Source organism: Engraulis encrasicolus, chromosome 19, assembly GCF_034702125.1.
Source record: "Engraulis encrasicolus isolate BLACKSEA-1 chromosome 19, IST_EnEncr_1.0, whole genome shotgun sequence".
Lineage (NCBI taxonomy): Eukaryota > Metazoa > Chordata > Actinopteri > Clupeiformes > Engraulidae > Engraulis > Engraulis encrasicolus.
This window is the reverse complement of record NC_085875.1, coordinates 2,179,783-2,202,417: the sequence shown is the minus strand read 5'-3', so window position 1 is coordinate 2,202,417 and position 22,635 is coordinate 2,179,783. Positions and strand designations below refer to the sequence as shown.

The 22,635-nt window shown below is 42.1% G+C and overlaps 2 protein-coding genes across 2 annotated transcripts in view; both read right to left on the bottom strand.

The window, feature by feature from the left end:
- The window catches only part of vash1 (vasohibin 1), a 19,906-nt gene extending 9,362 nt beyond the window's left edge, over positions 1 to 10,544 (bottom strand). Inside the window, exons 1-6 of the mRNA XM_063183424.1 lie at positions 10,103 to 10,544; positions 9,285 to 9,639; positions 7,794 to 7,888; positions 6,491 to 6,547; positions 2,332 to 2,406; positions 441 to 505 (exon numbers count right to left, since the gene is read on the bottom strand). Of these exons, the coding sequence (XP_063039494.1) occupies positions 441 to 505; positions 2,332 to 2,406; positions 6,491 to 6,547; positions 7,794 to 7,888; positions 9,285 to 9,512 (520 nt within the window). The 5' untranslated portion in view covers positions 9,513 to 9,639; positions 10,103 to 10,544. The remainder of the gene's footprint in view (positions 1 to 440; positions 506 to 2,331; positions 2,407 to 6,490; positions 6,548 to 7,793; positions 7,889 to 9,284; positions 9,640 to 10,102) is intronic.
- Positions 10,545 to 11,034: 490 nt separating this feature from the next.
- Positions 11,035 to 22,398, bottom strand: fcf1 (FCF1 rRNA-processing protein). The gene is made up of 8 exons (XM_063183423.1): positions 22,283 to 22,398; positions 21,970 to 22,043; positions 21,218 to 21,295; positions 20,417 to 20,565; positions 19,943 to 20,015; positions 19,058 to 19,145; positions 18,475 to 18,569; positions 11,035 to 11,479 (listed from the first exon to the last, which is right to left on the bottom strand). The coding sequence occupies exons 1-8, from the start codon at positions 22,283 to 22,285 to the stop codon at positions 11,431 to 11,433; spliced, it is 609 nt and encodes a 202-aa protein (XP_063039493.1). The 5' UTR covers positions 22,286 to 22,398; the 3' UTR covers positions 11,035 to 11,430.
- Positions 22,399 to 22,635: the final 237 nt, after the last annotated feature.

The window sequence follows — 22,635 nt, the reverse complement described above, 5'->3', positions numbered from 1 at the left end:
GCATGACAAAAGGCCAGAATACTGTAAAAACAAAGAAGAATGTCCGCACACTGCTCCCGTGTTGCTTTTTACTTTTTTTCTCAAGTGAGCGTTTAGACTAGTCTGATGAAGAGCGAGTAGCTCGAAAGCGATCACTTGAGAAAAAAATAAAAAAGCAACACGGGAGCAGTGTGCGGACATTCTTCGTTGTTTACATTTATTGCCATTTCAGCAGCTATGGCTATATCATGGCCAATACAGATAGAAAAAAACATATCACATTTATAAAACTAACAACCATATAAATAAAGATATTAAATACGTTTTTTTTTAACATCAATACATTCTAAAAAGTTCAAAACCTTTAAAGGTGGGACCTTATTAAAAATATCAAAAACAGTATCTTCCTTAAAAAACTGCTGCTTTTTCATATTCAGTAGTACAGAGCAAGTTAAGCGAACCTGAGAACTGCGTCTTGAAGCTGAGCGGGAAACGCTCCACCGTCGGCATGTTGTTGGTGAGGTAACTGGATGCGAACATAATGTTAAGTTCAAACACCTTTCATTCTGTAGTAGAACAGACTGAAAATCAGAAAGCAATAACGAGACCTGGACATGGTCTTTATAGCTAAGGGGAAAAAAGGTCGGCGTCTGTGCCTACACTTTTGACCCGTGTATTGCTTGGCCTTGGTGCGTCCGCTCCCAAAAAGTAGTAATCACTGTAGTAATGAAAAGAGGAGGCTTGAGTGAAAAAATGTATATTGTAGCTGAAAATTTACATAAGAAGTCAGAGGCTAAAATTGGAGAAAAGTAATAGCTGGGTGAAAAAACTCACTCCACCATCAGCATGCTGTTGGTGAGGTAACTGGTTGTGTTAACGGTGCACCGTGTAGGATGGTGGCCAGAGTAGGTATTGCAACTATGCTGCTCATTGAAACTGGGCTGACAACTGCCCAATAAAAGGTAACATTTGTGAATGAGCAGCATTCTGGAAATAAACTACAAAATAAACTACTAAAAGTATTCATTATGACTGCTGGGAAAATTGCACTTCTCATACATGAAAAGGGGGAGCTTCTCCATGTCTGCCATCTTGACTTTCCAGAAATAGACATTTTTAGCTGAAAAACGTACTGTCCTTTGGTCATACAAGTAAATATTAGTTCATTATTTAGTAAATATTTCATGAAAGGTCAAATTTGGCACAGCGCAGTTTCAATGAGCAGCATAATTACAATATCTACTCTGGGCATTATCCTACACAGTGCTATAACTAAGTGCCATTAATGTCCTGTCATGCAATGCAATGCAATGTAATGTAATGTACTACGTTCAAGTCAGCCTGGCCAAACAGCCTCCAATCAGTGTTACGGGAGGTGTGCCAGGCCAGCCTAAGCTTCATCTGTAAGCTTGCTGCACCAGCCAGGCCATGACCAACTGCACTTACCGGAATCTCTCTCACACAACTGCGTCACACACACACAGTAGTCTTGGCAATTAGCTTTGTTGGCACGTACCACTTAACGAGAAGACTAATTTAACGATTTTACACCCCGGCCCGGCCCCAGTGTAATCTTCTTACCCATGTGTTAAGTCTGTGGCAGAGCAATTGCACACGGGGCCCCAGGGGCAAAATACTGATAGGGCCCACCATACGGTCTGGCAGCCAGGCATGGGCGGTTCTAGACAGGGTTCAGAGGAGTAGATGTGTGCACATCCCACCCGATGGGCCAGGTGCAGGACAATGAGAGTAAATCAAAGTGAAATAGAAATAAAGTCCGCGACACTGCTTGTCTACTGTGTATTTAATAGAGCGCAACGTTTCGACCTTCAGGTCTTCATCAGGTTTTGCCTGATGAAGACCTGAAGGCCGAAATGTTGCGCTCTATTAAATACACAGTAGACAAGCAGTGTCGCGGACTTTATTTCTTTTTCACAGTTCTAGACAGGGGCCAGGGTGGGCCAGGGCCCCTGTAGATTTCCTCCTGGCCCCTGTTGTGGCCCCTGTGCTGAACACCCAATGACCGCGACATGATATACATTGTTGTATATTATATATTCATAACATTAAAAATGTATCTCTTCTGCCAAGTTATGTGCGCCCCTGAAAAAATAATGGCCCCACCTCGGCCCCCCTGGTCATTTTGGTCTTGAACTGCATAGCCCCCCCCCCCCCCCCCCCCCCACCACCACCACCACAACCCATACGGGGGGGGCCCTGGGCCCAGGGGCAAATGCCCTGCTTGCCCCTCCCATAGCTCCACCCTGTGTTCAGTTATTGACTAAACAAATCTCTATAACGGGAAAGCTTGGGTATTGTGCAGGAATCACACATCATAGTCAGGAAGGATACATTCCGAGAATCACAGCTTCCAAACATTTGATTGGTAGGGCTTCTTTGATCATCTCCTTGGCGATGTCCATTAACCTACAGTAAGGAAGACATAACAGATTATGATTGGACTGTGTCAGGATTGGAAGGGGGCAAGATATTCTGAGCCTCATTTCTCGGAACATTCCAACACAGTCACCTTTGTTTTTTCACTGGAGGGAGAACTGCAGTAATCAGAATTAACCCCTGGCATCCATACTGCCCTAAAATGGCAAAGTGCGGTAACTACAACAACATTGAAACTGAAAAAATGACTTCAAATTATTGGTATTATGGTAGGTTGGGTATTGTAGTTACAGCAAATTTGACAAAGCATTATCTTGTATACGTGATCAGGGCTCTATATTAACTTTTTTCATCACCAGCCAAAAGGGCTAGTAGATCTTACTAGCCAAACACACAAATAAATGGGTCAAAGGGGCTAGTAAAGTTGGTCTTTTCTACCAGCCAAACTCAAATTTCACCAGCATTTGGCCGATTGGCTGGTGTTAATTTAGAGCCCTGTACGTGATGTTAAATTTGTAACATAATATGCACTTTGCCTCTGAACGAGAGGAGCCAGAGTAGACAGCAGCTTGGTCGAAACGTTGTGTTAATAAACCTGGAGCAGCAACAGTGTGCGGACCTTCCTTCTCTTCATGTGCAATCGTGTTTAAGTCCGGCACCTGTTTAATCTGGATGTGCGCGGCGCGCTCTCCAAAACGCTACTGTAGACAGCAGCTTACCATCATTTACTGACTAATTTCTTCTACTGAATCACAAACATGTGAATAGTCTGGGTTTTTTATTTAACTTTATGTTCGACAGCAAACTTCCGTCTTCATGAGAAGGCCACACCAGTATCAACTCTGTTTCTTTCACACTGGTGTCAAATATGTGGCGTGTTATAACAGGTCAGGTGTGAAATGTTATATGCAAGGGATAACGTCTGGCGAGAAAGTCCCCGTCATGAAATGGCGACACAACCCTGAGACGAAGCAGATCTCTGTGAAGTGTGCTATTGCACAAAAGGAACCACCTCTGCTAATGTTATCCTGCTTATTACAGGGGCAACCTTAGATTAAGTCCATAGATGTCTTATTCCTGTATTCTCCTACCCCAACTGCACCAGCTTCTAGCAAGCAAGTTAGACGCTTATATATCTGTACATAATAACATGTTTTATTATATGGTGTGGCGTCATCGTCGAATGCTCCATTCATTTTAATGGGGCTCCCCAACGTTCGCACGTCTGTTATTTTTCGATAACGGACGGGTTGGTCTATAACGGACGGGTTGGTCTAAAGAAATGTCCCCGCCATGTGTGAATCATTTAAGTATATCCATATAATAAGCGGATTAACGTCTCGGCGATTCGGTCGCTTTGTGGAATAGCAGCACTTCAGAGAGAACAAGACCCCTCCGCTCCGCGTCGGGGTCTAAAGATTCTCTCTGTCGTGCTTCTATTCCACGGTAGCGACCTTCTCGCCGAACGTTAACCCTTACATAACAGACCATGTGTTATGACACCAGTCAACACCTGTGGCATACTCTGATGAAGACGGAGGTTTTCCATCAGAAAATGTAAGGTAAAAGAACAAACTTGTCTGCGAGAGAAGAAAATGTTATCCTGCTTATTACAGGGATATAGTACATAGATGTCTTATTCCTGTATTTTACCCAAGCTCCACCAGATTCTAGCAAGCAAGTTAGACGCTTAATAGATAATAACATGTTATAATCAGGTGTCAAATGTGGGACACGTTATAACAGGCCGCTAAATCAACACCTGTGAGATACTCTGATGAAGTTGAAGGTTTGCCGTCGAAATGTAAGATAAAAGAACAAACTTTTACATGTCTGTGATGGAAGAAAACAGCAAGTACATTGAAAAATGGAGACATGATAGGGAACCTGAATGCAAGGTTAAAATAAACTTCAACTATAACCACACTACGCCAGCGGAGAGGGGTAGGGTGTTTTTATGGAGTCCTAATACGAGGCGATTTGACCTCAAACCTGAGAGTTTGCAAAGAGGTAAATAAACTATTTAGCCCTGAATTTAATGCAGGACATACACGTTTTCCCTTCCACTTTTGCAAAGTATTTACAGTCAAAGTCTACAGTAAATAACCTATAACACATGCAAGTCAATCAACAAAGAATGCTAGAGCGATTGCGGTAAAGGACGGGGCGGCGTGTGTGTGTGTGTAGTGTGACTGCTTATGAGCTTACATATAAACACCCTCTTTGTTGAGCCTTGTGCTTTTATTTACATGCAGGCTGCACTCTACCCATACAAGATGTACTGTGTGTGTGTGTGTGTGTGTGTGTGTGTGTGTGTGTGTGTGTGTGTGTGTGTGTGTGTGTGTGTGTGTGTGTGTGTGTGTGTGTGGAGGGAGGGAGAATGTTGCCTGTGTGTACACAGTACATGGTATGTATGTTAAGCCACCGTGTTGCGCTCTGCCTCTCTGCTATGTAACTAGTTAAATAAGGCACCACTTGCGTATGGCATCATTTTCAGCCTCGATACACTATACTTGCCCACAAACCAAAACAAAGCTATGGGCCTTGCATTTCACTTGAACGTGATCTATTTTACAATACGTTTACAGTAGTTTACGCATCCATATGCTTGCAGTATATTGTAGATTCTGACTGTAAACATTCTGATCCGATGACCTACTTCAGTGACCCTGGAATAAAAAAATCCCTTCTGTTATTGTTTTCATCTGCCGAGAAGAGGAGATAAAACCCGTTCAAAACCAATCTGACAAATCCCTAATAGTCTCTTTTGATCTGACCGAAATGTCATATCTCAGGAATTCTTCACCCCCATCTAAGTACAATGAAAAAGCCACATACTCTACATAAGGTTTATAAACATGTGACGTTCTAACATCAAACAGGCATCTTAACAGGGTAACTCTGGTGTACATGCAGCAATGTCGGGTGATTATGTGTAAGGGTTAAGAGTCTTACCCACTACATCGACGGCTGAGTTAGTTTGCTTTTTTTCTTTCCTTTCAGTTTGTTTGTTTGATCAGCTTTTGAGTTTACAGCCAAATGGCGCTCAGTGAGTGTGCTTGGGTCACTAAGTTGGTAAGACACATCTAAACCGCTATTTTTAAAACGCTAAGAAGGATCCACATCAGGGCTTGACATTAACTTTTTCACCCACTGGCCACTGTGGCTAGTAGTTTTCCTGAGTCACTAGCCATTCATGTATTCCACTAGCCACCGATTTTCCATCATTTTTTTTCTTTATCATGATACGTGTACGTCTAACCTCAGAAGATGAGGTGCTAAAGCAAGATGAGTGTATAACCTTTCTACATGGAAGTATACCAAGCAAATAGAAACTGAGTTACTGAGCTTTTTCTTGAACTTAAATACAAACAATTGATATGCAATGGGCAAACGGCAGCATAAAGGCTATGATGCGTATGTTACCAAGGAATAAACTGCCTGCCAAATTGGCTAGTGGCACTGAAAGTACTACTAGCCACAGCCAAGTTTTACCAGCATTTGGCCAGTTGGCAGGTGCCAGTGTCAAGCCCTGATCCACATGCCACTGCCACAGGGCTCAGGCCCTTCAGGGACTTACTGGAAATGCAGAGGTGCACAGAAAATTCGGCCGCAGAAAATATTCGGCCGAAAACGCAAAAAAAGACACTTTCGGTTTTCGGCCGAAAGTCAATTGAGTGGCCGAATCGGAGGCCGAATAGAAAATGAATTGAAAATGGGCATTAATTGAACTAATTTCAGTTCTACTCTAACATTTGAAGACTTCAAATACACATTTATTTTCTTTCAAAAACATGTCAAAACATTTATTGTAAACCGTAGATTTAACCAATATTTTAAAATGCTGAAAAACCTAACTTTTGATAACTTTTGACTGAATTGAAATATTCTGTTTCGGTTTCGGAATTCGGCCAAGTGATTAATTATTAATCGGTTTCGGTTTCGGCCCCAAATTTTCATTTCGGTGCACCTCTACTGGAAACGCAGAAAAAGAAATAAATAAACAACCACCACCACATCGACTGCACTGCACCAACACCAGAGTTAGTGTTAAAGATAAACAATGACACCCTTTGACTGTTTGACTGATAAAAAGAGAGAGGGGCACACTTACGCTGTCAGAGGACGGCTCTTCTTGATTTCAAAGAACTGGGTCCCAGTGTGATTGTACCTGAGAAACCGAGTTAAGGGGTACCAAGGGGTAAAATAAATAAACAAATAAAAAGTGTCATTTTTGATAGTTCACTACAATGTGTATACCATGGGCCTGGTTTATGGGGTGTATGGTGGGCACATGTCCATAATAACACTTCTGAGATTATCTTAAGTGTCCCAACCACTTTCTGCCTTCGTCAGTGCAACAGACAAAACTTTTCTGCCTTGACTTGTCTGCTTTTCTGATGCTATGTAAAACAAAAAAAGTATTACAAATTAGAGAAGAACTGAGTGGCATTCACCTCTTTAACTCTACAATTTATTCAACTGGAGACACACCAACACGGTAGAGCGCGGTGTATAAACTACTACTTCTGCAACAAATATTATATAAATAATAAATAATAAATATTAACCCTGGACAATTTGTCCCGACCCATCCACCAAACCAAGCCTACACCGTTGGTGGATACCGTTCTACTAAACTACTCAAGGATAGAGATACAGAGCCAGTGACCTATATATTACGCACATACGCCAATGCGGATATCCTATGTGAAATCCTATGCGTACCAAATAAGTAAATGGTAGAGAATATGAATTATGCATGTCTCAAACGTGAGCGGTATGCATATCATGAAAGATTCATTTAGTAAATATTTCAGTGGCTGGCTATCTACATCTTGGTAGTGTCATGCGGAGCCTTTCAAATAAACATCGCCCTCTCCGTTATGTACCGCTTCCGTACAAACAGTACAAACAAAACTTGCTCCAAGTAGTGAACATTTCTCATGTTATTATCTAGCTACGTTGTGTGTGCGTGTGTGTGTGTGTCCATCCATCCAAGGCTTCCACAACCACTCCGGGTTTCCCTAGAACCGAGAAACATAGCCCGCTACCCCTTTGTGTGTGTGTGCGCGCGTGTGTGTGTGTCTGCTCTGTGTCACTTATATACAAGTAGTAAATGGTGTATCAGAGGTGTGTGTGTGTGTGTGTGTGTGCGTGCGTGCGTGCTTGGTGTCTCCATTCAAGGCTTCCACCACAACCACCCGGGGTTTCCCTACCCGAGAGACATAGCCCGCTTCTGCTACCCCTAGGCTAGAACTAGGCATTACTATTTCATTTCACATGGCTGCCGGTAAGGTGAGGATACTGCAAATCCCGAAGTGTAATGTAATGTAATGTAATGTAGTTTGATTCAAAAGGATCCTGCAAGCCCCTAAGTGTAATGTAGTGTAATGTAGTTTGGTTCAAAAGGATACTGCAAGTCCCTGATGTACCGCTGTATGGCTTCGAGGCGTTGCGGGATGCTGGTGGTGGTGGAGGGCTGGTATGTAGGCACACTTGGTATTGGAATCTGTCAAGTGAGCAGAGAGATGGGCACACAAACACATAGCACAGACATTTTTTTTTTTTTTTTTTTTTTTGTTTTTTTATTATTTATTTCTTCAAATGCTACTATTACTATGTCAGAACGCTATAAAGGACTTTTAGAAAAAGAACAACAAAAATACCTCCTCTTAATGTATGTTCTCTACAAGTCTTCTGTTGTCCAGTCTTGCACTTTAAATGTCTGTATGAGCAATGTCTACGTCCATACTGTCTATGTCCATGTATGAGTACTGTCTATGTCTATACTGTCTATGTCCTTACCTAGATTAGTCTATGTCTGCATGGGAGAGCAAGAAACGCAATTTCAAATTCTTTGTATGACCAGTGCATGTAAAGAAATTGACAATAAACTTGACTTGACTTGACTTGACTTGACTTGACTTGACATAGGCAAAGTCAGGCCCGGGGGCCACATGCGGCCCGCTTGGCCATTTCATATGGCCGCCCCTCAGAGACTTTCCAAGAAAAAAATGCAGATTCACATGGTCACTCATTCTTCAATGCGCTACCTAAAAGTCTTGGAAAACTACGATGACTGAAGTCTACATCTAGATACAATTAGCAGGAATAACATAACTGACAATGGTGTAATTATGTTGGCGTACATACACCATTTCTTACTATTGGCACCGGCAAGTTGGTCAACTTTCTAAACCCAATGCGGCCCTTCAGCCAAAATAATTGCCCACCCCTGACATAGCAGGTCTGAGGAAAAGTAAAGCAGCTGAACAATCTACCACAGCCAAGGCAAGCGCCATTGGTCACCCGTCCCCCCGCCAGCCAACCAACCCCCCTCCTGCTGTGTCTTGGGTTAAAAATTGAAGTCACAAGGAGCCACTTTAGTCATGCTTGTCTTGTCTTGCCTGCCTCCCTCCAGCTCTCCCCAGCTGTCCTTTTCTTTTCGTGGTATCTCCAAACAAGGATGTAGTGCACAACATGGCCATGTGTTTTAATTCAGAATTAAATAGTTCCATTGAGTTTAAATATTGCACTTTCATTTAATTCTGAGGCGTTTACATGATGATTCAGACTTAAATTGAGTTAATTCTGAGTTAACTATCTCATGTAAACAAGCCCAATAACAGTAGGCTACAACAGGCTGACTGACTGACATTACCGATTTCAAGCATTTTGGCTTGACATCAAGATGGAGATTTAAGGTTGGAATTAAAGTCAGATATAGCCTTATCCGTTAATCTGTAGGGTTTTAAAAGCTTACAGAAGCACATTAGAAAACTACACCAACCCCCTTTCACTCCTCAATCCATGTGTTACTCACTCACTATTTAGGCCTACTGGCTTTTAAAAAATATGTGTATTATTTATGCGTTCATTTTCATAAACAGAATCACATAGGCTACCTTAGGCAGGTCAATGGCTCCGCGTATTCTCTTGGCCACCGCATCTCCTTCGGGGTGTATCCGACCCACATGCCGCCACATGCGGTCCCATGTCTCCGCGTTGAGGGGCAGCCCACTCCGGTTCACGAAAAACGGGACTCCCCCGTCCCGCAGATCTTCATCCCCCTCGTCCTCCTGCTCTTCCTCCCTTTCCGCATCGCCTCCCACGCTCGCAGTGGACCGCAGCATACCTCCTATAGTCCCAGGCTAGAAGCCTTCTTCTTCTGACCACTTATCCGAACACAGCCTTGACACACGAAGGTATCGCGCACTTCTTTCTCGGATAGACACCCTCTGAGTAGCAGGTAACCAGCCTCTGCTCATGACATGTCTGAGGTTGATCAATGTAACAACTAGAAGGGCTGTTAGATATGATAGCCTTCCGCTGAAATGGCAAGAGACGCCCGCACTCTATGAAATGACCTCACCAATGACTGACTGAGTCTGTACGCCTCGTGCACTGAACAGGCGTGGATGGCCTACCGGGATAACGGCATATCAACAAAAGCCTTTGCCTTCGGACCTCTTAACAGCCGAACACACCCCCTACTTTGCGTTTAAAAAAAGCCTGTTAGAGCAGACACTTGGAAACCGCACTACGCCAGCCAAGTAACAATGGCACACTTTTGGCATAAAGACAGGATGTCCATACCGCGTCCGCGTCTAACGTTACAATGTAACGACAAGCAAGCACATTCAGTGGAATGATGACTGGTAGTTAACATTAGATTGCAACTGCAATCAAATAAACCAAAGAAAATACTGATTACAATACTCACTTGGTTGACAAGCAGTCGGGTTAAATTATGGCTAGCAACGCGCTACGATTCCGTTATCTCCAGAAAATACTTCCTATACAAATTTAGACCTCGATTTTAGAAATGCTAGTCATGTTGGCAGGGATATCCCACAGATATCCGCACAATGAACTGAATATACTTGCCACTATCCACAAGCAAAACAATAACGACGTCTCTGGGAATCACCTACCCCAGTTGATCTAGCGTTAGCTATTTGGATATTGTCAGTAATCTGTTCCACTCGGTTAGCCTGTAGCACCAAACAACAGTTACACGATCCGTTGTCGCCATCAAGTCGCCATACATCTGTTGTCCTCGTATCGCTCCGTAACTTTTCTCCCTTCGCCTAATGTAATTACACAGGGCTGGTCTTGTACCCCTAGACGGCAAACTGTGCCGGTTGTCGGCACAGCGTAGGTTGTCAGCCAAGCCCAAAGCCGAGCATGCGCAAAGCAAAGTTTCTAAATCTGCGCATGGCCAGTCAAGCCAACTTTGTTCCATACCATACGTCCATCCAGTGGCAGAGGAAAGAACAAGCCCATCCATATTACTAGAACTAGGGCGTTTCATTCAGATCTGTGGATAGATAAACAGTAATCCTCTGATTTTACTGGCTAGACATATAACCAACCAGAGAGAATACAGTAAGATCCATCTGACAGAACTGTGTCACTGAATGGACCCCCCCCACACACACACACACTCACCTTTTTTGTATATTTCTCTGCCATAATCCTATGCTCAAGATGTATAAAGCCAGATCATGAGTTTAAAATTCAGGAGATATTAAATCGCCCATGTTTTTGGACAAGAACATCTGATGAAAAATTGTCCCCTCATCACAACACGACATGCAGTAGGCTACATATCTGCGCAACACATTATGATACAAATAAAAAGAAATACTGAAATCAGATTGTAACAAACATTTTATTTGTAAAGAAAAGAAAAATAAAGAAATGGGTCTCAATATATCGTTATTTTACATCCAGGGCTCTAGATTAACACTCGCCAACCAGCGAAATACAGGTGAAAATTCAGTTCGGCTGGTGGAAAATAAAACTTACTGGACAATTTCACTAATGGTGAGTTTGTTTGGCTAGTAAGATTAACTTCTACTTGCCAACTTGCTATGGCTAGTGATGAAAAACAGTTAATGTATAGCCCTGGTCACATTGTTTCTTCAATATTACATGTTTTCATTGTGTCATTGAATAAATATCCAATATGATACATATTCTTTCGGAAAATTAACGTCTAAATCAGTTAGCTGTGCAAATAAGACATCTCTGATGTAGCTTCTACATCTAGGTCCTCGGTGCACCGTAGTCGTCTGGCATCCTTTCAATGTTGTACCTGAAGAGGGAAGAGAGGAGAAAAACGCATGAAAAGATAATACAGGAGACGTGTCGTCGGATACTCTTACATTTAAAAAAATCCTTTCTTTTAATATTTGTTGGGGGTTTTATACCAGTTTATTGGACAGGACAGTTTGAGATGCCGTCAGTAAGCTAATGGGAGAGAGACGGGGGAAGGGGGAGGGTCTGAAAATGACCTGGGGCCTGAATCGAACCCGGGACCCCGACATGACAGTGCAGTGTCCACGGATATTTTTTGAAAATCTGTTTACGTGTAAACACGACATGTGAATACAAACTCTATTATAACTCTATTATAATTATTTGACCCCCCTAAATGTTTTTTTTTTTTTGCCAAACAGAGTTTTGAAATGCACATTCTAAAACTCTGTTTACATGTAAACCAGAGACCAAAACCAATGTGTTTTAAAAATATATACAAATACGGGTAAACAGCTTCTTAATGTCTGGCGCTTGAATACAGATGTTTACATTTTAATCTAAATGTTATTTACATATTAATTGTGCACCGTCCCTGTCAAATTAACAATAAATGAAATGAAATTGCTGCTAAAATGTATTTCCTTAGATATTAATTAATTATCCTTTACTTTACTAAAAACATTCTTAGTAAAACTGTCATGTAGAAGTTCTGGTTCAGGGACTAGAACAGTGGAACTGGCACCAATGACCCCTTGCAAACACTTTCTGGAATCTGCTGATCAACTGGAACTGGTATGCTCAGGACAAGTTTACATTTAGTCCAGGACCAGCCCTGTAGACCCGTTCGCAATTTTGAGTTGAGGGCGTTTCTCGCTGGAATTGAGTTAGTGGGTTCCTAGACATTAAAAATCACGGAGGTGCTCGTCCACCATAGTGCCAGATTTTTCACAATATGGCCGCCAAATATGGCCGCCATCGCCTATGACAAAAACCTGTGTTTTTTACTTTTAAACTGTTTATACACATGCCATACATAAATTCTGACCATTTTTTGGAGAGGAAACCATTTCTGACAATTACATGTGGAGAATGTGACCTTAAAAGGTCATTGCCAAGGTCAGATTTGCTATTCTGAAGAATGTCAATAGACTTCCATTGTAAAAATGAGAAACAATCTCAATTATGGTATGAGCAGTTATTTGCTGATATTGCTAGGATTATTTTGTGTCAGTATAGTGTCAGTGTAGTCCTTAAAAGGTCAAGGTTAAGGTCAAGGTCATATTCCAGGCCTTTTCCCTATTCTGAACAACTCGGCCATGTGCTTGCCTATTAGGTCACTATTAAGAATAAGGAACAGCCACTATAAATGTAAATCTAACACTTCCACACAGTCAGAGGACAGGACAGCACATGCACTGCAACAGTCAACACAGAGAGGAGCCCCCACTAGAAGAGGAGAAGTGTGTCAGACATCACAAGAGTACACAACTTCACTGCCTCTTTCAAATGCTTGTGCATAACATTCAAAGCGGAATAAGGCGAACACCATTGCATATGATGCTTCCCACACTAAAAGCCTTCATATCAAGAACCTTCTCGCAACTTTTCACAGGATTGGTTCATGTTCAAGCTACCAGACAATCAGATCTGACCAGTCTTCTTGCTAGCTATGTTGTGGAATGCTCGAAAAACCGACAGAAAACCATACCAAGCACTTTTACAAGGGAGGATAATACATTGGCAGGTATCCAACTCTGATTATGCTGACAAATCATCACTTTCTGGTACCAAGGGTTCACACTATGCAGCCTTATTACTGTTTCAAGATGCTTCAGTGAACAGACACCTTCAAAAGTCTCCAGTGTCAGGCACAGCATTAAGCCAAGCTGATGATGTACTGCAGAGGAATTTACCATGCCAAGAGGTACCTGATCATGCAAAGCCAGTGGTTCGACCGGCCCTACCACCAGACATGCTGCTGCATCCTGAAAACAAGCAAGCAACATTACTGCATGTTGCAACTGCAAAAGGTTTATCAGGAAAGCATGAATTCTTGATCAGCCTGATTCACTCTGGTGTGTCAGGAGGAGACCTTTTGATGCAGGCTGCTGTACACACATTTGTCTCATCTGCTGTGGTGCCAATGATGCGTGCTGGCTTCCTTCCTATAATACCAAGACCCATTACTGAGTGTGCCACTGTCAGACACTGCCTATCCAACTTCCAGTGTTCGCAGACAGATGAACCAGGCATCAATGGCAATTTGGTGTGATGAAACCTGCATGAGACAGAGCACTTCAAGGATCTCTTCCCCTGTATTGGCCCTTTCCATTGGACGCGTGTTATTCTCAGATATCAGGGAAAATTGCCTCGAGGTTCTGGCCTGGATGATGCATTGATGCATGTCTCTCCAGTGGGAGGTATTCCGGCCTCACAAGGACAAAGCAGACTATCCAGTGCTTGCACAGGTACAGGCATTGCACACTTCACTGGCTTCAGTTGCCCAGAATTTGAGTTTGAGGCCTTGATTGAGCAAGTGGAGAGCTTGAATCAAGACAAGTCAGAGCTCTGCTAATTCTTTGAGGTTTGGCTGGATTTGGCGGCCATCATTAAAAATCCTGTTGTCTCTGAAAGAGAAGGAAAATAAATCAATATGTGGCTACCATAACGTCCTATGCCAATCTTTGCAGTACGTAACTGCATTAATTACCTATGCTATGGATCATGGTATCTTGAACAAATCAAGATTCTAGTGTTAACACATTCTGAGCTGTACCGTTGCTTTTCTGTAGGTCAGTGGGTTGTGCAGGATCGCCATTGCTAGTTCTGTGCTGTGGGAGGTGACATAAAGGTTGAGCAGCATTCAGAGAGTATGCCAGGGTCATGGAGGACACTTTGTAGTAGGAGCCACACACAATGTTAATGTTGCAGCAAAGTTTGAGCTCTTTCCATCACATTACAATGATCACTGATGTCCTCAACTTTCTCACCAACAACACCACTTTGAAGCGGACAGAATGGCACCTCCAACATGCACTGAGCACCACTCCACGCCTTACATTCAACTGAAATGTGTCATTGTTGCTAGACGTTGTGGTTGATCCGCAGAATCCACTCAGTGACCGTTAATGCACCCGTTCCACTGCACAATCTGCTCAGCAACCAGGTTGTCACACCTCGCCTGCGCAACCGTCTCCAAAGCTGTCTTCAGCTTATACAGGCAGGATAGGTTAGTTCTCATGAACATTAGATAAGTGGAATGTTTCAAAAAGGAATCTTCTGCAGTACAAAGATCAACCATAGAAGACACCAGCAATCATCGTAAAGGAGCAGAAGTTGGTCTCATCTAAAGACATAGCTGAGGCACATAGGAGGATGGACATTGCTGAGGAACGGGGCATGAGTATTCAGCAGATCTCATGATGTCCTTTCAGCATCACCGCTGTTAGATGGTGACCTTCCGTTGGTTGTCAGTGAAGCTTGTCAGTGAAATTGAGCCTCACCTTAATATCACCCAATGAAGCTCTGAGTCTACTTATTGCCCTCATGTTCGGGTAGACTTCATGTCAAAGATCCGTCAAATGCCTCTGGCAGAATTTAGGCGGTGTCATCAATGCCATCATCAACTCAGCAATATCCCTCTGGTGACATCCAGAGCTCATCCATCTTGTGACTTCTACATTGAGATGTCATTGAAGAAAGGTGAGCGCATGGGGCGTACCAACTCAACAACAGCCGTTGACATCATTCGCATGAACGGACAAACACCCATTCCTCACCAACTTGATAAGTTCTGGGCCTCTGTGGAGAACAAGTGAAATCTCCAATTGTTAGTTCCAGACATTATTTATTATCAAACCAGAGGCAATACTACTGTCATTGTCAGCCCTGTTGTTGTTGATGATGAGGTGCTACCAGCAAAGTCAGCTGATGGTGAAGAGATTCCAGAGCTCTTGAACTGCGTTGATGAGGCTTAGGCCAGGTTGCTGGTGCATGTTGAGTGGGCTGTTCGTGTGAAGCAGAAAAGTTGTTATAGACTCAAATGATACAGACACATTTGCATTGCTTTTCTACTACACCCCATATTTCCAAGAACTTGGTATGCAGGAGATTTACCAGCAGTATGGCACTGGTCTCTCATCTTGGAGCGTCACTGACAAAAACTGTGATCAAAGAACATATCCTGTAAGGAGATGATTGCATGAGTAGGGGGGTTGCATGAGGTTGGGACTAAACATGCAGCCATGGTTTCTGATCCAGTCCAGTACTTGGCTAACTTTGGAGAGGCCAAAATATTGACCGAGCAAGATGCAACATTGGCTGAGAAGTACTTGGTGCGTGTCTGGGCTGGGGCCAGATCAACCACAACAGCTGTAATATTTGATGTTCACAGAGTAGAAATGTACAGCAATGGTGCTGGAATCAATGCTCTTCCTCCCATCAGTAGTGCTATAAGAGGGCACATTTAGAGAGGGGCATTTCTAGTTCATAGAGTCTGCAACATACTTGCAAGAACCAAGGACCCCAAAATAAAGCATGAGCCTAAGCAACATGGGTGGCAGGATCACACACCTGGCATACTCCTGCCATTAAAATGCCTGAAACCATTATCATAAGATATGATATCATAATGATAACGTGATTTTTTGAGTTAAAATAAATACATCACTACAATGTTACAATGTTCCACCTTAGTAAATGTATTGTGTTTTTGGCTTAATTTAAGCCTAGGTCTTTATCATCACATTTATTCATTGATTATTTATGCTATGATGGTCCATCAAGTGTTAAGAAATATTAAATGTTAGAAATGTTAGATTTACATTAAGTGGCAGTTCCTTATTCTTAATAATGACCTAATGGGCAAGCACATGGCTGAGTTCTTCAGAATAGGGAAAATACCTTGACATTGACATTGACCTTGACCTTTTAAGGACTATACTGACACAAATAATCATAGTAATATCAGCAAATAACTCCTCATGCCATAATTGACCATTTGTCTCTCATTTTTACAATGGAAGTCTATTAACGCTCTTCAGAATAGCAAATTTGACCTTGGCAATGACCTTTTAAGGTCAAAATCACACATCCTCCTCATGTAATTGTCAGAATTGAATTCCTCTCCAAAAATTGGTCGGAATATATGTATGACATGTGTATAAACAGTTTAAAAGTAAAAAGACAGATATTTGTCATAGGCAATTGCGGCCATATTTGGCGGCCATATTGTGAAAAATCTGGCACTATGGTGGACGAGCACCTCCGTGATTTTTAATGTCTAGGAACCCACTAACTCAAATCCAGTGAGAAACGCCCTCAACTCAAAATTGCGAACGGGTCTACAGGGCTGGTCCAGGACTAATTACATTACACTTAGCTGACAGTCATCCAAAGCGACTTACAGTTATTGTAAGTATAGGTTAGTGGTTACACTCCCTGGAGCAATGTTGGGTAAGGTGCCTTGCTCAAGGGCACTTCAGCTATGGAGTGAAGTAGGGAGTGGACGGTGAGGATTCTAACCTTCAACCCTCTGATCTAAAGCCCATCTCCTTAACCATTAGGGCGTTTAGATGTAAGCACTGCACTTCTCTTTCTAGTGAGTAAAGATAGGATTTATGGCTCTTTGACGGCATGCGGTTCATAATTGCTTGGTCCTTGCCTGGTTATCACCAGACCTGATCAAGTGAGATAAGGTGGAGACCTTCCTACTGGAAATCCCGTAGGGGGTGTGTGGTTTACGATTGATGACAGCTGTTCATTGGGCGTTACGAATGTGTATCACTTGGCATACGTAAGCAGCATAGCCAATCGTGTCAGTTGTATCTATTCAAATAAACTGCAGTCATCGCTCTGGTTGCAGAGAGACAGGGACCATGATCTGGTCTGTTCTCTGGGTATAGACTCCATGCTGTCTTTCAGATCAGAACTATTGTGCAAAGCAGCATGGGATTTTCCAGACTACCTTCCTGCCACTCTCTGAGGCAGACACTCAAGTTTTTCTCAAATTGTGGAAGTACTCACATAAAGGTCATGTGCTCAAAAAAACCAAACTAAAACAGTGACTCCCCAGCTCTGATTGATTCCCATCTTTCACATCTAGGAGCCGTTCAAAAGAATCGATTCGTTCACAAACGACAAAAAAACAACACTACTAACGAGAAGATGTTGAGCCTTTCTGCACATGCTGCACTGTCGTCTTGGAAAGAAACAAGCACTTCCAATCTCCAAAAAAGTTCAGTTGTCGCTAAAACCATAATTCCTTTTGATAACATGCCCTCTGCTCTGCTCTGCCTGCTCTTTAAGCCCGTCTGATTGAACAATGGAAGGGAGTGCTGTCAAGCCCTATCGCCGTTCCAGCTGGGAGATTAGTGGGCTGGATCTGTCTGGCCAAGAACCCCGAGCGTAGCAGACTCATTAAAAAGGCATTTGGTTGTCAAGTTAAAAGCTGATTAAAATAAATAGCCGTCAATGTCATTTTGCCTTTTAGACAAGTGAGTTTCGACAGAAAATTAGAGGAGAACACCATTGAGCTTGCACGAGTTTACACTAACATTTTGGCCCAATAAACAAGGTTGAGAGAAAGACAAACAGACAGACAGACAGACAGAAAAAACAACATGGTGGAAAACATAACCTCCTTAGCGGGAGGTAGTAATCAGCTACTAGGGATGCAAACGATTAATTGATTAAATCGACTTTAATCGATCAATGCGTTAATCGATTAAAAACATTAATCACAATTAATCGACAATTCAACTGACAAGAGACCCAGGTGAAATGGGTATGTGAAGAGAGGGAATATTTAAATCACCTTTGGATTAAAAAATTGAAAAAGAACTACCGGTAATTTAAATGTGGTATTTTATCTCAACATTTAATACAAATTTTGAGATTTAGCAGGTTTTTTTCGAGAAACATTGAGATTTTGGGGTGAAAACGCCACTTATCAGTTAATCGTAAGTCGATCGATAAGGCCATCAACTAATGATTAATGAATTAATCGATAATTTGCGTCCCTATCAGCTGCACATCATAGTGAACACCTACTTGTGATTGGAGAGGTACATGATGGGGACGCCGGGGATCTTCCTGATGCGCCTCTTCAGGTCTTTATCCACTGTGGCCACGATATAACATTTATGCTAGAGCAAGAACACACACACACACACACACACACACACACACACACACACACACACACACACACACACACACACACACAAACACAAACACACACACACACACACACACACACACACACACACACACACACACACACACACACACACATTTTGTTGAATGGTTCAAGTCAAATTAATTTTATGTGCAAACAAGGTAGCCTGGCGAGCCAATTAAATTTGCGGTCGCTAGGGGCGTCTAGATTTCTAGGCTACAAACAAGCGGTTTTGCTTGCAGCCCAAGAGTTGCCGGTTCAATAGGAACCTCTTGGTACAGCGCCCCGCACTGCTGCCCTTAGGTCACTTATTGGGTTGTCCCCTTGCTCGGGGGGAGGCATAAATGTAATTGCATTGTGTGTACACTGTGTGCTGTGTGTAATGGGTCACAATGACCAATGACACTTTGGGACTTTTCCAGTGGGATTTTCATATGTATTCTGGTCTAAGGTTACCTGTGTGACTCTCTGGACTAAGCAGTCATCGGCGTATGTTCCTTTGTGTGTGCACGGCAGGCGTTCAAAGCGCGGGTCCTTGGCTATCCTGCAGAGGAACAGACAAAAACACATCACATAATGTTCACAATCTGTTATAGGCTGGGGCAGCCATGGCCTAGTGGTTAGGGAGGTGGACTTAAGATCAGAGGGTTGCAGGTTCGAATCCCACCCTTACCCATCCTCCCTACACCTACATCCATGGCTGAAGTGCCCTTGAGCAAGGCACCTAGCCCCACATTGCTCCAGGAACTGTAACCAATGCCCTGTAAATATCCGTAAATCACTTAAGATAAAATCGTCTGCTCAGAATAATGTAGTAAGCTGTTACACTGCTTTGACTTAAATACAAAACAGCCATCAAGAAAAGCGGTTCTCTCAAGACAAGATTATGTAGATTTATTTTAAACAACATAATTGATTGGAGCTCTGTGTAGTGGCAGGCAGAGTTGGACACTTTGGTTTTCATGCCATTATCTATTATCGACCTGTTCCTCAACCTGACACCTTGCCTCCCTCCGTGGAGAAAACAATAAAGTTTCCCCGCTGTCAGCCTAGCCACAACAACTTTTGGGGGACTTTTCCCCATTCAACATCCCGATTGCAAATGAGAAAACGACCTTTGAATTGCGCTTTGAGAGATATTCAATTAAACTTCTTTCGTTAATGACGTCTTGCGAGCTAACCCCACCTCAAGGGAGGATGGTAATTAGGATAAGGGCATGGAACCTTTGATAATGAAATTTTGCGAGTTAAGGCTTTAAGAACTTTTTAGAACTTTAAGAAAATGCATTGTAATTTACTGCAAGTATCCATATTGCATGTTTGAGGTTAGAGTTTATGTACCTTAGTGCCACTCGATACTTCATTCCCAGCTTCTCCAATTCAGCCATAACACAATCTGTGATGTAAGGAATACCTGGAAAACAAGGGATGCAAAACGTCAATATAGATTCTAAACTGAACTTTTTAAAAAATATACTTGAGATTGTGTCTTTAAGTAATGGTTGAAATCTCTCTAACACTTTCTTTCTGCCAATTTGATTTTGAATGACACAGTCTAGCAGCTTTGTGCATACTACAACTCTACGTCAGGACTGGTGGATCCACACAAGGGAAAGCTGCAGATTACCGGGGAATTTACACACCAGTATGGCAGCCAGGGACATATACCAAGAAGCTGGTTCAGGAATAAACCAGGTCAAGTTAAGAGGTAAATCATCGAAAAGAAGAGCCTGGAGTCCTCATTTTGTTCAGAAATACATAACCCTCGTTTAGCATGCCACGGCTGTTTTCCGCGTGCAAGCAATTGGGACTTACACTTTGCATACAGACAGTCCATCATAGACTGCATGACGTCCAGTTTGGCCTTGATGGAGAAGTTGATGAAGTTGGTGTCCACCAAGATGTGATAGGGGGGACCCAGCTGAGTGTTGTACTGGAAGAAGAGACAGGAGGGATACTTGGGCCTGCAGGGGAGGAAAGGAAACAAAACGCAGTTTTTAGAACTGTGAAATGCTTAAATGTACGCATATAGCCTAACATGCTTTGTAATAAAATGTAGCAACGTTTCCTGTGATAGGCTTATACATTTTAAACAAACATTTGCATTGTGAGGAGGGACAAGAATGCTCATTTTTTGACAGACAGCAGTTTCCAACAATCAGAGATTGAAAAGTGCTCTTTTGTTTAGTGTGTGTGACAACAATTGTTTTTTTTTTTCATTATCGTGTGCGTTTACTAAAACCAAAGAAAGAGGAAAGCAAACAAACCACAGTCTACTAGGGCTGTAATGATACGCTCAATTCACAATTCAGTTTGTATCACGATTTTGGACCTATAATTTGATACACCCTACGGTTTTTAAATCTATCTTTTAAAATGAATTTATTTGATTTTTTTTCACATTTGAAGCTTGGATGAAAGTTAACAATATTTTGAAAGGGTGCATCAGGATACTGCCTTCTTGCACAGCGATACAATATCGTGACTCTGCGCATCACGATTTCTCGGTTCGATACAATATCGTTACAGCCTTACAATCTACAGGTAATCACTTCTCTTGCACCAAGTTGATAAGTCCAAAGATACAACCATACAAGACTTCTGAATGTCACTTACACTTCGACTTCTTTCAGTGCCGATGGGTCCAGCTTCTTCTTTTTTGCAGACTTCTTTGATTGGTCCTTATTAACTTGTCTGCAAAATGTTAATACATGCATGAGTCAATTATGTTTTTGGGCTCAGACATTAAGTGGTATAACCACAGCAAATGCCCATAAATTAATTAGTTGTTAATTAATTTACTGCAATGAATAGGTTTCCAAGATAATCCACAACAACAACAACAACAACAACAACAACAAATAAATACTTTGTACAATATTGGGTTTAGCTGTGGTTGCATATACCTTCATATAAGACAGGATTATTTGTGGACATCGTCTGAGGAACGATGTGTCACCTGCATCATCATTTCTCTCCTAACAAGTATCTCCACTCTACTGCATGGCTCAAGTAGGCCTACTCTTGAACAAGGCATACAACTCAAAACTACACCAGGGACTGCGTGTCCCATCCAAAATCACAAAGTTGCTTTGGATAGAAGCGAGGGGTATGTGTAATGCATATTACAAATTCTCCCATGGACATTTCTAGATGTAAAGCCTATTTCTAAATGACAACCCTTGTCTTTTCTTCACAATCATTAAACGAATATTTATTTTGGACTTCCTGCATTTACAAACTGTATGATATTTTGACATATCTAGCTACATAATCAACAATAAGGAAAGACAAATACCCTAACCCTTGAAGGTGCTTATCTTGGATAGGAAAATGTAAGAGAAAACTGCTGAAAGACGAGTACTTACAATCGTGCATCTTTTAGACTGATCATCCTCTTCATTGTTGCAAACTGTTTCGTCTTCTTTTTGTTCGTTTTGCCCTAAACAACCAAACAAACACGTTTACGTTCATGCTCTAAAAACTAAACACACAGAGAAAGCTAGGAAATCAGAGTTGTGAGGCAGTACGGTGTAGGCTACTTCTTGTCAACAACACCGACGTTTCATCAATGGAGTCGTTTGAGAGCTACATTACTAGATACATCACAAATAACGTAGGCAGGAAGGATATTTAAACTTGTGAAATACTTAAGGATGCAAACATTGAAGAGAATTTTACCATTTTGTTGATGAGTAAATATCCTCGTGGGTGCCTGGTCTTGGTCGTGACGTCAATAACCAACGAGCTACTTTTCGGCAGACCACCGGGTCGTAAAAATACAATGCTGCCGCTTAGTGGCCTGGAGTGTGAATTGGTGGTTCTGTAAAACTGCCACAAAAAAGGAACTATTTCAGAATTCAGCATGTTGTTAGAGCTAGTCACAATGCACAGTGCATTTCTGGATCAACTATCGACAATATCTATGCAAATGCCTGAGTAGGAGAATTAATTGGTGACAAGAAGGCCTATTTTTTTTAATCATTTTATGGGCAGCCATGGGTAAGTGGTTAGGGTATCAGACTTGTGGCCCA

Coding starts and splice junctions, on each gene's coding strand:
- fcf1 (XM_063183423.1), bottom strand. Junction 21,296..21,969: donor AGTCTAAAAGATGCACGATT/GTAAGTACTCGT, acceptor AACATTTTGCAG/ACAAGTTAATAAGGACCAAT. Junction 19,146..19,942: donor AAGTATCGAGTGGCACTAAG/GTACATAAACTC, acceptor GTTCCTCTGCAG/GATAGCCAAGGACCCGCGCT.